This window comes from Nicotiana tabacum, chromosome 22 (genome assembly GCF_000715075.1).
Source record: "Nicotiana tabacum cultivar K326 chromosome 22, ASM71507v2, whole genome shotgun sequence".
NCBI lineage: Eukaryota > Viridiplantae > Streptophyta > Magnoliopsida > Solanales > Solanaceae > Nicotiana > Nicotiana tabacum.
The window spans coordinates 229,348,686-229,364,047 of NC_134101.1; the positions used below are offsets into that span (position 1 = coordinate 229,348,686).

At 36.0% G+C, this 15,362-nt stretch overlaps 1 protein-coding gene across 2 annotated transcripts; it reads right to left on the minus strand.

Moving 5' to 3' along the window:
• Positions 1-6,130: 6,130 nt before the first annotated feature.
• Positions 6,131-11,029, minus strand: LOC107799753 (uncharacterized). Of its 2 annotated transcripts, XM_016622898.2 has the most exons (3): positions 7,697-11,029; positions 7,061-7,385; positions 6,131-6,540 (listed from the first exon to the last, which is right to left on the minus strand). In XM_016622898.2, exon 1 carries the CDS (start codon positions 10,932-10,934, stop codon positions 7,842-7,844), a length of 3,093 nt encoding a protein of 1,030 aa, XP_016478384.2. In that variant the 5' UTR covers positions 10,935-11,029; the 3' UTR covers positions 6,131-6,540; positions 7,061-7,385; positions 7,697-7,841. The 2 variants fall into 2 exon arrangements, with proteins under 2 accessions (XP_016478384.2, XP_016478383.2); XM_016622897.2 differs by having other exon boundaries at positions 7,061-11,029.
• Positions 11,030-15,362: the final 4,333 nt, after the last annotated feature.

Genomic DNA, 15,362 nt, shown 5'->3' on the forward strand with positions numbered 1-15,362 from the left:
GCAAGTTTAGAAGCTAGCGGCACGAGAGGGGGAATTTTGATGTTATGGGATTTCAGAGTATGGAAAGGGGAGGTGTTACAGATTGGTGCATACACTTTGACATGCAAGTTTGACGCGCTTCTACAGAATTTTCAATGCCACATAACAGGAGTGTATGCTCTAAATTGTAGAATAGAAAGGAAAAAAGTATGGAGTGAAATTGGTGCAGTGAGGGGATTGATGGAAGGTCCTTGGGCGGTTTGTGGCGATTTTAACGTTACAAGGTACTCTTCTGAAAAACGGGAATGCTCAAGGAGGTCCAGAGCGATGGTAGAGTTTTCGGATTTTATAGAAGATATGGAGCTGATAGATCTTCGACTTGAAGGAGGAAACTATACTTGGTTCAAAGGGGACAATCATATAGCGGCTTCAAGAATTGATAGATTTCTCATTTCAGATGAATGGGATGTAAGACTCAAAAACATCAAGCAAACTATCCAACAAAGGCTGATTTCGGACCATTCACATGTGGCTCTAGAATGCGGTGTGTGGGAACAAGCTAAATCATACTTCAAGTTTGAAAATTGGTGGCTGAATGTGGAAGGTTTTGAGGACAGAATTAGAGAGTGGTGGGGATCTTTTGAATTCTCAGGAAGACCTGATTACATTTTAGCTTGCAAGTTAAAAGCTCTCAAGGGCAAGCTAAAAGGATGGTGCAGAAGTTACGAAGGCAATCTGGGACTGCAGAAATCAAAATTGCTAAGTCAACTAGCAGATTTTGAGACAACGCAACAACTAAGAGTGTTGACAGAGGAGGAATCAGTCAGGAAAGCAGCTACTCTAATGGAGATTGAGGTGCAACTCAAGAATGAAGAATTTGCATGGAGACAAAAATCAAGAGCTTTGTGGCTCAAAGAAGGGGATAGGAATACAAAATTTTTCCATCGGACTGCAAATGCACGCAAGAGAAACAACAACATTGACCAAATAATGATTCGACATGAAGTAATCGAGGATCCAGAAAGAATAGAGAACGAGATTATTGAATTCTACAAGGAGCTATACACAGAACCTGAACAGTGGAGACCAACAGTCAATTTCGAAAATACTCCAAGCATTTCTGAATCGGAAAGGGAGTCTCTACAGAGTAACTTTGAGGAACAAGAAGTGCTGAGCAGCCTGAAGATGTGTGCAAGTGACAAGGCTCCAGGTCCAGATGGATACACAATGGGTTTTTTCAGAAAGTGTTGGGACATTTTGAAGGAAGATATCATGGCGGCTTTTAACAACTTCCATTCACAGGAGATGTTTGAGAAAAGCTTCAATGCAACATATATAGCATTGATTCCAAAGAAGACAGGTGCGAAAGAATTGAGAGACTTCAGACCGATCAGTCTGATAGGGAGCTTCTACAAACTGCTCTCAAAAGTCTTAACTGAAAGACTTAAGAGGGTGGTTGGGAAACTTGTTGATGCTCAACAAATGGCGTTCATCAAAGGAAGACAAATAATTGATGCAGTGATGATTGCCAATGAAGCTGTGGATTCAAGAATAAAAAAGAAAGAACCTGGAATCTTATGCAAATTGGATATCGAGAAGGCCTATGATCATGTGAACTGGAGCTTCCTACTAAGAATGTTAGAACAAATGGGTTTTGGGCAAAAATGGATTAGATGGATGAAATTTTGCATATCTACTGTGAAATTCTCCATTCTTATAAATGGAAGTCCTAAAGGTTATTTTCACTCACACAGAGGTCTCAGACAAGGTGATCCTCTATCTCCCTTTTTATTCATCATAGCCATGGAAGGATTGAACAACATGATCAAAACGGCTAAAGTCAGTGGATGGGTTAAAGGTTTTGAGGTAAACAGGAGTGGGGCTAACAATCTAGAGATCACACATCTCCAATATGCTGATGATACTCTAGTCTTCTGTGATGCTGAAAAAGACCAACTTAGATTCTTAAGGATCATTTTGGTTTTATTTGAAGGAGTATCAGGATTACACATTAACTGGAGAAAGAGCAATATTTTTCCCATTAATGAAGTAAACAACATGGGGCAACTGACTCAGATATTGGGAGGAGAAGTTGGGTCCCTACCAACTGTTTACCTTGGTATGCCTCTTGGTGCAAGATCCAAATCAAAAGAAATCTGGAATTCAGTCATAGAAAAGTGTGAGAAGAAGTTGTCAAGATGGAAATCGCAGTACCTATCATTGGGGGGTAGGCTAGTTCTAATCAACTCAGTATTAGACTTTCTACCTACTTACATGATGTCTTTGTTCCCAATTCCATCAGGCATTTTACAGAGATTGGACAAACTCCGAAGAACATTCCTCTGGCAAGGCAATAAGGAGAAAAAGGTCTTCCATTTAGTCAATTGGAAGACAACAACAATGGATAAAAAACAAGGTGGATTAGGGATAAGGAATTTGAAGAATCAAAGCAAGGCTCTTAGAATTAAATGGTTATGGAAGTACTCTAAAGAACCCCAATCTTTATGGGCCAAAGTGATCAAAGCCAAGTATGGTGAAGAAAACAACTGGGTGTCAAAAAAAGTCAGTACATCATATGGAGTAAGTGTGTGGAAATCAATCAGAGAACTTTGGCCAATAATGAAGAATCACTCCTCCATAAGAGTGAACAACGGAAGGAACACATCATTTTGGAATGATAACTGGCTAGGAATGGGAAGCTTAAAGGAAAGATACCCAGATATGTTCGGTTTAGTACAAAACCAGCATAAGACAGTCGCTGATATGAGGAGTTGTCATGGATGGGAAATAGCTCTAAGAAGACAGCTGAATGACTGGGAGATAACAAGATTAACTGACATCTACAAAGAGCTGGAAGCATTTACAAGACTACAGGAAGGTTTGGATTCAATATGGTGGAAGAGGTACAACAAAGGGATTTACCGAGTGAAGGATGCATATAAGATTTTGAATCATGATAATCAACAGGTAGACACATGGCCTTGGAAACATATATGGAAAACAAAGATTCCATACAAGTTAGCATGCTTTACTTGGCTACTAACAAAGGAGACGGTTTTAACCCAGGATAATCTCATAAAAAGGGGAATTTCTCTGTGTTCAAGATGTTTTCTGTGTGGGGAAAATGCAGAAACGGTCAACCATCTGTTCCTACACTGCAAGGTTACAGACCAACTATGGAAAATCTTTATTAGTCTTAGGGGTATATCATGGTCAATGCCATACAGGATTAAAGATGTCATCTATAGCTGGGAAGAAGCTGGAGCTGAAGCAACAAGTAGAGATAGATGGAGGACTGTTCCGGCATGTATTTGGTGGACAGTCTGGAGGGAAAGGAATACTAGATGTTTTGAAGATAGAAGCAATTCACTGCAGAAGATCAAACTCAATTGTATTCTTCTATTTTGTTTTTGGTGCAAACAGATGTACACAGAAGATACATTGACAATCATAGACATACTAGGATCCTGCTAGGTCTCAAATTAGAATATCTATAAATTCTCTCTATGTAAATTTGGTTTTCAGTGCAACCTATGTACTGATTTTTATAATATATATACAATAGTTACCAATTCAAAAAAAAATTCTAATTACTCTTACACAAACATTTAAGTAAGATATCGATTTTTTCAGTTCAATTGGAGCAGCATTGTAATTACATGAAAGCCCCAAGCCCCAATTACAAGAGGTTTAATAATTCTACCGTATGCTTTGCACTCTTTTTGTTACAAGTCAATTTTATTTCTTAAAAGTTTGTGTTACAAACTCAGCGATTCATTTGATATGCTGGACCTTCTATCAAGTTAATTTATTCATCATACTAAGGCTTGATATTCCTATAAACTCTTTTAAATGTGTGTAAGAATAAATATTTTACAATCCGAGTACTGAAATTTCAATTTTAATGGACTCCTCGACTCTACTCAAAATTTTATTATACTTCATATGTTAATTGGTTCGGTGACGCTCCCTAACTCTTTCATTATTTTCTTCTCCCTTAGTTAAATTAATACTCCTTGTATATTGTAAATAGTTAATGATCATCTCAATTAAAATTTTAAAAAAAAATTTATATGCTACTTTTTATGAACCTATAATTAAATTATTATATACCTTATTATAAATTATAACTTAAATTTTAAAATTATAAATATGGTCCTTTTATAAATTTATCAAAAAATTTAAGATTTTTATTATAATATAATGTGTATTAAGTATGTATTTAAGTTACATTTTATAAGTGGCAAATAAATAATCTTTTAGGAGTTTATTGTAAAATTTGCCTTTGCTTTTATTAATCAAAAATTTTATATTACCTGCATTGAATTGTATGTTTATAAGGTTATCACCATTTTTTATTTTCAATTGTGTAAATAGATTCTTGAAATTTAATTTGCTATTAATAAAATTATTTATAAGAGTAAATTATCTTTTATTTCTATTCCACTCATCCTTTTAATTATCAAAAAATTATCGTTAGATTAGAAGCTTAAATACCATTTTTTATTTTTTATTTTGAAAATATAATTTAGTTATTTTCTAGCATAGATATCAAAAAAGAAAAAGCTATCGTGATATACTAAAAACATTAAAAAAAAATGTAAAAGAGATAAATGTTGATACTATAGAGGTTGAAATAGGCATTTAAAAAAGTTAATTGAGAAGCAAGGGAGAGGATAGTATTGTTCAAACTAGAAGTGGCAATTTGATTTTTAGCAAAGTTTGGTGGTGTAAATGATTTCCATCCATTTATTTTTTGTTGTTTATTAATTTCTTGAAAAATAGTTAACGAATTAAGAAATTATTCAATATTTAGCCACTTTTTAATGCAAAAAATAATTTTTTGACAAAATCCTTAGCTAACATACGAAAAAACTCTAGGAACTTTTACTAAAAGTGAGCATTTATCACAGATTATTCTTAGCGTATGAAAGGTGAAATTCAAACTCCAAGAAAAATTCGTCGAGTTTGAAGTGTGATAGTTCAAACTCCACGAAATGAAGTCCAAGTGCACGAAGAAGAGAGCGGAGCAATCATCTGTTACTCTCCTCTCTCACAATTTCACTATCAACACATCAAATATCGCCGCAATTTTATCAACCAGTTTCATGCTGCAATTCAATTGCTCACACTTTTAAACTCATAGATATGGGAAATTGGAAGCAATAACTTTATAATAGGAATAGCAGAAGTGAAAAAGTAAGAAAAGAAGCAGAGAAATGAATTCAGCTGGGATATGCAGTTGTTTCCTTCATAGTTTTCTTGGCCAACCATACAAATCATTATAAACCAGTTGAGGGTTCAAATGACCAGCAGAGGAATTCCGAAGATCGGTCAGTTGGGTAGAATAAATGGCAGAGGATTCAGAAGGACTTTCCTGTTGCAGAAAATTGTGACAAAAGCAAATCAGAGCAAAGCTTGAAAATGGCATTCTTTATGTTAAACAGTTCAAAACAAGATGACTTCAGCAGAGAAACCAGCCAATTAACCACATACTCCGAAGAAAAGTCAAAGAACACTAGTCCTAAAACCAGTGAGCAACCAGAAGCTAAAATCTACCACAAAAATATCCGTCCCGGAAAAGTAGTACAAGTGGCACTTCAGAAGAAGGAGAGAGAGCAAGTTCTTACAGTGAATCTGAAAATGAATAGAGGAATGCTAGTGAGTAGGCTGCAACGCGAGATGCTAAAGGAAAGCGACAAAATGACTCCTGCTGCTGCTGTTTTAGTTCTTGGTATTGTGACTCTATGTCACCACTATCTAATCATTTGAAATAAAACATATATTCTAATAAGGTAAAATGATCTGCATCTCATGTATGCTCAGTCAACACGACAGATAAAGCATAACAAGTTACGATAGAAGGGAAAATTGGACCAAGAAGCAGAATATCTCTGCATCTCGGGCCTGTAACCCTCAATGCAGCAGTTAAGGAAGAAGAAGAATACTCGGGCATGTCATTTAGTCAACTAAAATATGACAAGATTTTGTCAAATCCAAAGACATCAGCGACATGTCCTGTAATTAAGAAGTAGTGCTAGAGCTCTTCGCCAAATGCCATAACAGCATCCTTCATTTGCTAAAAACAAAAGGAAATAAAAGAGGGAGAGAGATAAATTAATAAGAGATACACTACATGGTTGAGCTGCTATTTAGTAGAGTATGTACTCTGATGATCATTGTTTATTGGATTTCTTATCCAAAACTATAGGAAAGTACATTATGAAATTACTTGTCACCAGTACAAGTGTAGAAAGATTAACTGACTTGGCAATGTTAGTAAAATAAGCTCAATCTTAGCAGGTATGTTTGTCTTGTCTGGAGCAGCTAATTAAATTTTCCACATGATAGAGGGAGAGAGAGAGATGTGATGGTGTCGTTGCAGCTAAGGATTTAGTTGCTCTAGGCAGATTGCACAATGATTCCACTGAAGGTGACTTCTCAAAAGATGCAGTAACCATTTCTGCACCTGTGGACTGTTTTGGAGATTTAGCTTCCGTAGTTTCCATGAAATGTTTGGTTTTGGAGATTTCATCTTCCAAGTCCGAGGGAAACAGTTGCCTGAAATGGGAAAAGATGTCAAAAGAATGTCGAAAGTAAAGAACAGTATTAGCTATTAGCTTAAATTTTTGTTAAAGTTATATAAGCAATGTTGGCAGCATTTTCTTTTGCCCGTTTCTAAAAGAAGACGATTTACCTCTTCATCACTCAGTTACACAATACTTAACCCAGGAATCTAACAAGTTTTCCGTGTCAATTTCCGAAATGGAAAAAGAAAAAACTAGCACCTAGGGTCCAAAATTAGCTGTTTCCAAGGTTTTTGCATACCCTTCAAGAAAGACATTTATTTGTTTGAACTATCCTTTATCTCTCTCTTAAACGTCTCGCTTAATTAGCAATCCACAAACTGAGTAGAAAGGATGAATGTGGAGAAACAGTGATAAAATGCTTCTCGATTTTCTAAAACGTCAAATATTTTAGAAAAAAATTCTATTTGTCAAAACAACAAATAATATAAATCAGATACAGTAGAGATAAACAAGACAGGTTGACTATTAGATGATGAAGTGTTTTACTTTACCTTTTGCAAGTAAACTGTTGCCGGTGTCATTAATGCAAGATGTGCAACATAATCTTCTGCTTCCTCTGCAGTCCAGTATGCTCCAGGAGGACCATTGAACAATTCACCAGCCACTGCTGAGAGCACGGCTTAACTTCAGTATACTTGCGAGTCTTGAGGCCACAATCAGCGGTAAACCAGAGTATATTGGTCTCCTGCAAGCATCTTCTTGATTCTGTCAGCAATTTCATCGATGGATGGAATCCCGGATGTCATAAATCCAGGACGAATGTCAGCACCATAATTCACTCTCTCGCGTAACAAGGAAATTAGCTTCTCAGCTGACCTGGAGTACTCAATGGTGTCACATCAGCTCTATTGTCACAATTATGATTGATGTAATCAAGACCTTAGAAACTATCAAGAATAATGTTTCTACAGCAAATTCTAAGTTACAGGAAATTGTTATTGATATTCAAAAAGTCAGAAAATGATAATACCTGAAGATAACCAAATACCACTGAAAATGATAATCCTAGACTTATAATGTGCACACATAAGGAAACTCATGTTACTTCTCATATTAAGATTGCAATAAAATATGATCCAGAACAAAAAGCAGAGCAGCAAAAGAATTAAAAATCAGAACAGGTGTACCTCTTAAATAAGCTAGCTTGGAAAGCTTAAGCAATGTTCTAATTGTCGTGCTTTCACCTTCTGACATTCCATTGGATGCGATTTCTTTGGCCAAGGTAAAAGGAAATTACATCATATTGATAACAAGTGAAATAAATATTTACTTCTAACTTCCTGAGTGAAACTGTGGTATCATGTTAAGCAAAGAAGGATCCTTTGCTGAAACGTTTATTAGTAACTCTCCAGTACTTGCATCAAACGAGAAGTCCCTTCCACTCATTTCCTTCAAAAAAGTGTTCATTTCACTAATTTTGCCAAACTTGAGAAATCCTTGCATAATAACATTGTAAGTGACATTGTCAGGCAAACAACCGTTATCCTCCATTTTTCTTAGTATATCTTTAGCTTCACCTAACAACCCTTCATGACAAAATCCATTTATCATTGTATTGTATGTTGTCGCATTTGGAAGTAATCCAATTAAAGAAAGCTTCTCAAAAATAGCATGAGCTTTGTCAAGTTTACCATTTTTGCACAATCCATTAATGACAACATTGTAAAACATAATATCAATATCTCCTCCATTTCTTTCCAACTCATGAAATAGCAACATAGCTTTCTCGACAAGTCCATTCTGAAAATAACCACGGAGCAAAATGCGATTAGTGCATAAATCAGGCGTGAGCCCCATAGAAAGCATATCAGCAAAGAATTTTTGCACAATGTCAGTTCTTCCAACTTCAAATAGACATTGCAAGATAGTATTGTAGGTAACAATGCAAGGTTTCAATCCATTTCGAGAAATATCATGAAACAAATGCATGGCCTCATCCAATTTCTTTTTCTTACAATATCCATTTATTAATATGTTATAGCTAATAATGGTGGGCTTAATGCTCTTATCAATCATGGAATCGAAAAGTCTCCTTGCTTTATCCATTTGACCGCGCAAGCAATATCCATCAATTATCACAGTGTAGGTGACCACATCTGGCTCCACACCTTTTCCATTCATGAGTCTCACTACCTCCTCAGCATCTTCAATTTTTCCTTCTTTGCATAATCCAGCTGTCACCATGTTGAAGGTGCAGACATCTGGATAAATATTCAGATTTACCATTTCGAAGAACAAAGTCCTAACCTCTTCCCACTGACCAAGTTTACAATAACCATCAATCAATGAATTATATGTGACAACGCATGGAGGAATGCCTTTTTGTTTCATCTCTTCAAAAAGGCTAATAGCAGCATCTAACATCCTATCTTTGCAAAGGGCATCTATAACAATGTTATAGATGAATGCATTGGGCTTAGTGTTTCCTTGTTCCATTACCCTAAGCAAATCAAAAGTTTTTTGAGTATGACCTCTTTTGCTAAGCCCATTCATGACTGTGGAATACATGTATTCGTTAGGCTCACAAATATCCTCTCGCACCAACTTTTTGAACAAGTTAACTGCATCTTTTATCTTACTTTCCGCAAAGAGTCCCCTTAGTAAGGTGCTAAACGTGACAACATTGAATGGAATGCCCTTCTTCAAGTAAAGGGCTAACACTGAAAATCCGCAGTCAGAACGATGCATTAGGCAATAATTGTTGATCGCGATACTCAAGATGAAACCATTAATTGGGATACCCGATTTCAGCATTTGTCGAAAAAGGGAAACAACAGAAGAGTAATGCTTCATATTTACCATAGTCTTTAGTAATTTGGAGAAGCTAAAAACAGAAGGAAGGGGCTGCGTACTGACCATTCGACGAAAGAGAGTCAGAGCATCATCTACACACTTGACATTCTCAGTATTGCTATGAGATGAAGAATAATATCTGATTGCAATTGCCGAAGCAGAAAGCTTCTCAAAAATAGCATGAGCTTTGTCGAGCTGACCATTTTTGCACAATCCGTCAATAATAACAGTGTAAAGTTCAATATCAATATCTTCTCTCTTTTTTTCCAACTCATGAAATAGAGACATAGCTTTTTCAACAAGTTCATTCTGAAAATAACCACGGAGCAAAATGCGATTAGTGCATAAATCGGGTATGAGCCCCATAGAAAGCATATCAGCAAAGAATTTTTGCACAATGTCAGTTCTTCCAACTTCAAATAGACCCCGAAAGATAGTATTGTAGGTAACAATGCTAAATTTCAATCCGTTTCGAGAAATTTCATGAAACAAATGCATGGCCTCATCCAATTTCTTTTTCTTACAGTATCCATTTATTAATATATTATAGCTAATAATGTTAGGCTTAATGCTATTATCAATCATGGAATCAAAAAGGCTTCTTGCTCTATCCATTTGACCGCGCAAGCAATATCCATCAATTATCACATTGTAGGTGACCACATTAGGCTCCACACCTTTTCCATTCATGTGTCTCATTACCTCCTCAGCATCTTCAACTTTTCCTTCTTTGCATAGACCATCTGTCAGTATGTTGAAGGTGCGGACATCTGGATAAATATTAAGATTTACCATTTCGAAGAACAAAGTATTAACCTTCTCCCATAGACCAAATTTACAAAGACCATCAATCAATGAACTATATGCGATAACATCTGGAGGAATGCCTTTTTGTTTCATCTCTTCAAAAAGGCTAATTGCATCATCTATCATTCTATCCTTGCAAAGAGCATCTATAACAATGTTGTAGATGTATGTGTTGGGCTTAGTGCTTCCTTGTTCCATTACCCTAAGCAAATCGAATGTTTTTTGAGTATGGCCCATTTTGCTAAGCCCATTCATGACAATTGAATACATGACTTCATCAGGCTCACAAATATTCTCTCTCACCAACTTTTTGAACAAGTTAACTGCATCTTTTATCTTACTTTCCGCAAAGAGTCCCCTTAGTAAGGTGCTAAACGTGACAACATTAAATGGAATGCCCTTCTTCAAGTAAATGGCTAACACCGAAAATCCGCAGTCAGAATAATGCATTAGGCAATAATTGTTAATCGCTATATTCAAGATGGAATCACTAATTGGGATATTAGATTTCAGCATTTGTCGAAAAAGGGAAAGAACAGAAGAGTAATGCTTCATATTTACCATAGTCTTTAGTAATTTGGAGAAGCTAAAAACAGAAGGAAGGGGCTGAGTTCTGACCATTCGACGGAAGAGACTCAAAGCATCATCTAAACACTTGACATTCTCAACATTGGTACGAGATGAAGAATAATCTCTGATAGTAAATGCCGAAGCAGAACGGGAAATAGCATTGGAAGAGTAACGCAGAAGAGGAATTCTCGTCATCTTCAATTTGGCTAAGGATTTCGCGGGTGGTGCTCCGCTTCGGTGTGCCCTAATTTTGCACGGAATCCATTGTGTGGTTCAAAACCAATATAACTTAAAATAACGATTTTTTCAATTTATACGAGATAAGTGGGCGTTTGGACGTAAGAATTGTAAAATTCCGAAAAAGTGAATTTTTGGGTTGTTTTTGAATTTTCGTGAGTCATTTGAGTTGAAAATTTTGAAAAAATAGCTTTTTAGAGTTTTTTAAAAATTTTAAAATTGATCTTCAAGTGAAAATTGAAAATTTTGTGGTCAAACACTAATTTCAAAAAAAAAAGTGAAAAAATTTGCATGGCCAAACGGGCTCTAAGTTATCCTAAAATTTTAGTATTACTATTAGTATAATAATAACCATACTTCTTTTAGCTAATAATTCCAACAAAAATAAATTTATTCCCATAATTTATACTTGAATAACCAACTAATTCCTTGAATCAAATGACCCCTCACAGTCTTAACATGTTCAAATCAAATTTTTAGGTGACTGTTCCTTCCCAACAATCTAAAATAGATAGAATAGCTGTTCTTTTTTTTTTTTTTAAACGAGGAAAATAGCTAAATTGACACATGTACGTGCACCAGTTTTTTAAAAAATTACTTAGTGTTTTTTGTCTTCACCGCAATTATAAATATTATTATACATATAATATATGTCGTTATTCCATTAATGATTATTGATGTGTAATATGAGCAATTAATTATTAGTGTTATTAATGATAGGTAAATCTTTTGATCAACCATAATCATGTTTTTAATCCAAATATAACTAATACATCCAAATATAGCTTTAGAATTTTTATCTCAACGTCATAAGATGATTGCTCGCCAAAATTACCTTAAACTCGTAGCTCAAAGTCTCAATATTAAGTTAAAATATGAATTTTGCAAAATATGATTCTTCTATATAATTGGTCTCACTAGTCTTTTCTTTGAGTGAGAGAATGAAAAACTTTTCATGAAAGTTCTCTTTGAGGATTAATTTTCTGGGTATAAATACACTACAAACTTCATCCTTTCCATCAACAAGAACAAAGGCAAAAGGGAAATATTGCACATTAGCAAAAGTAAGAAAAGAAGCACAGAAAATGGATATAAATGGAGCTATGAAGATTTTGTGCCTTCTTCAGAGTTGGTTCAAGAAGAACACTCTGACACCCTTCACCTTAATATTGAAGCGACGGCATGAGGACAATTACTGATAATATCATGATGCACTCAAGAGTTGGCATATAATATGAGCAGGGACAACAACAACAACAACAACAACAACAACGACCCAGTATAATCCCACAAATAGGGTCTGGGGAGGGTAATATGTACGCAGACCTTTGTTGAGCAGGGACAACAAAGGAGATAATGTTATTATCAAACTGAATATGTCAAAATACTATGATAGGGTATCATGGGGTTTTCTATGCCATGTGATGAGAAGAATGGGCTTCAAAGAAAAATGGATAGACATGAACCTTCAGACTAATCTCAAACATTTGGTGTTGTCTCTATCAGTGGGGCTAGGAAAGGCTTTTTCACATCTACTTGGAGTTTAAGGCAAGGAGACCCTATTTCACCGTTCCTTTTTGTCATAGCTTCTGAACTACTGTCTAAAATGATGAGTTGGGCTATTCATTGCCAAGGATTCATACCATATAGCATGGAAAAAAAGGGTCCTTGCATAACACACCTTATATATGCGGATGACACTATTATTTTTTCCTTGTTATTCGCGTCAAGGTGGGTGCGGCCCCTATTGAGGACAAGATGCGGGAAACGCGGCTTATGTGGTTTGGTCATGTGAGGAGGAGGAGGAGCACAGACGCCCCGGTGAGGAGGTGTGAGAGGTTCACATTGGAGGGCCTACGGAGAGGTAGAGGTAGGCCAAAGACGAGGTGGGGAGAAGTGATTAGACAAGACATGGCGCAGCTTCAGCTGACCGAGGACATAACCCTTGATAGGAGGGTATGGAGGTTGAGGATTAGGATAGTAGAGTAAGTAGTCTAGAGTGTTCATAACAGTAGTATTGGCATACAGTCTTGCTTTCTGAGGGTAGTAGGTTTTATGACTAACCCTTGTTTTCTTTCATTGTTGATCACATTACTATCTTGTTGTTTTTATTCGGCTTTTATATGGATTTTTGGTACTGTCCCTTCTTATTTATATTTCACTAATGTGGTGCTTATGCTTTCCTGAACCGAGGGTCTACTGGAAACAACCTCTCTATACTCACAAGGTAGGGGTAAGGTCTGCGTACACACGACCCTCCCTAGACCCTACGGTATGGGATAAAACTGGGTATGTTGTTGTTTTATTATTTTTTCTTCCACCGATCATACTACTATTCAAATTATAAAACAATGTCTAGATTGACTTACTCAAGCCAACTGATCAACCAAAAGAAATCCCACTTTTACATGCACCCCAACACTGATATCATGAGCATTAATCATATCAAAGATCTTACAGGTTTCTCCAATAGCGCTTTCCCTTTGACATACTTAGGAGCCCATATTTACCTAGGCAGAAAGAAGATAGAATATTTCAATGATCTTATTGCTAAGATTGGCAGGAGGATACAAGGGTGGAATGGAAAAATGATGCCCGTTGGGGGAAAAGATGTCCTAATAAAACCGTAAAAATTGCACGGGGCGCCCTATTTGATCGCCCCCATTTAAACTATACTCATTCTTTTTTAAAACTTTCAACTTATACCCACTTTTTAAATAACTTCAGCCTCATTTCTTCTCCTCCTTCTCCCAGTGATCTCCATATCTCTCCGGAACTTAACATTGATATAACAATATCTCTCCTTCTGTGGCTTCACTCAATTCCTCAGAAGTCATCTTACTATACATAATTAAAATAATTGTAACGTAAGAAAACCTTTTTGTGAAATGAATATTTATAGACCGAGGCGGTTCGAAATCTTTATTTTCAATCTGCTTCTTCAATATTTGTCAAAAGAAAAGTCAATTGCGTTACTGGAATCCTAATTTAAAGTGTTGCAGCTCAAAAGAATCTAGTCTTGTTGACATTTATGGAGCTATAATATCCCCAACATCTAAAATAGTACTACTTAATGCTATTTAAAGTCATCAGATCTCAAACTCTCGCATGCAAAAAGATCATGTGGATGAAGGGTAGTTAATTAATGATTTTTCTGCAGTACTGGTCATGTATATCCTGCAGAAGGTATGGGTTCCTCCCCTAAAAATAGAAACTTCAACAGTTACAAAACAAAACCTTCAGCTCTAGAGTTGAAGTTCGCCAGTTACAAACAAAAACTTCAGCTATAGAGCTGAAGTTCGATAGTTACAAAACAAAAACTTCAGCTCTAGAGCTGAAGCTTACAAACAAAAATTTTCGCCAGTTACAAACAAAAACTTCAACTTAACTTCAGCTCTAGAGCTGAACTTCAGGCTCGACTACTAGAATGCTGAAGTTTTGCGTGATTGTCTTTGCTACTTCAGCCCCGTATGCTGAAGTTATGCGAAAAAGCGGGTACACTTGTAATTTTTTTTGCAAAGCAAGCACAAGTTAAAACGTGACACAAAAAGTGGGTATAGATGCAAATGCCCCAATAAAACCTATTTTATATTCCATTCCTATGCATATATTATCTGCTACTAGCCCTCCTAAAACAAATCTTCGACATATTGAGATGCAATGTAGTAACTTCTTCTGGGGAAACAATGATGAGAAGAATAAATTTCATTAGTTTTCTTGGACTTCTATGTGTTATGAAAAAAAGGAGGGTTGAGCAGGTTTCAGATCCATTCAAGATATCTCAAATGCCTTTGCTGCTAAGGCCTGGTGGTGCTTATGAACCAAACAGTCTCTATGGAGAGATTTTGTTGAAGCTAAATATTGCTATAACACACACTCTTTTCAGCCTCCACAATTTGGCACAAAGGTTTACCCTTCAAAGTGTCATTCTTGATGATGAGATTGCTGAATAATAGAATACCTACAGATGATATTACTAATAGATTTGGCCATCTAGGACCATCCAAATGTTCTTGTTGTAGGTCACCTGCATTTGACACAATTGAACATATCTTTGTGGAAAGTGAATGTGCCAAATCATCATGGTCTTATTTTGGAAAATCAATGCACTTTCTAATCTAAAGATTACTCTCATGAGGTGGTGGATGACTAAACCTAAAAATGAGGTGCATGCATTTATTTTGCAAGCGCTTCCCAGCATTATTTGCTGGGAGATCTGGAAAAGAAGGTGTTGTCAAAGATACGGAGGTGAAAAGATCAATATTACAAGACTTCTCTACAAGATCAAATCAAACTTGATCATCCAGGTCCGTATTCTCTTTAATAACCTCCCTATCACTAATGAATGGAAACACTTGTGTACTTTGGTAGACAGGATCAAGCCCA

Coding starts and splice junctions, on each gene's coding strand:
- LOC107799753 (XM_016622898.2), bottom strand. CDS start 10,934: ATGACGAGAATTCCTCTTCTGCGTTACTCTTCCAATGCTATTTCCCGT.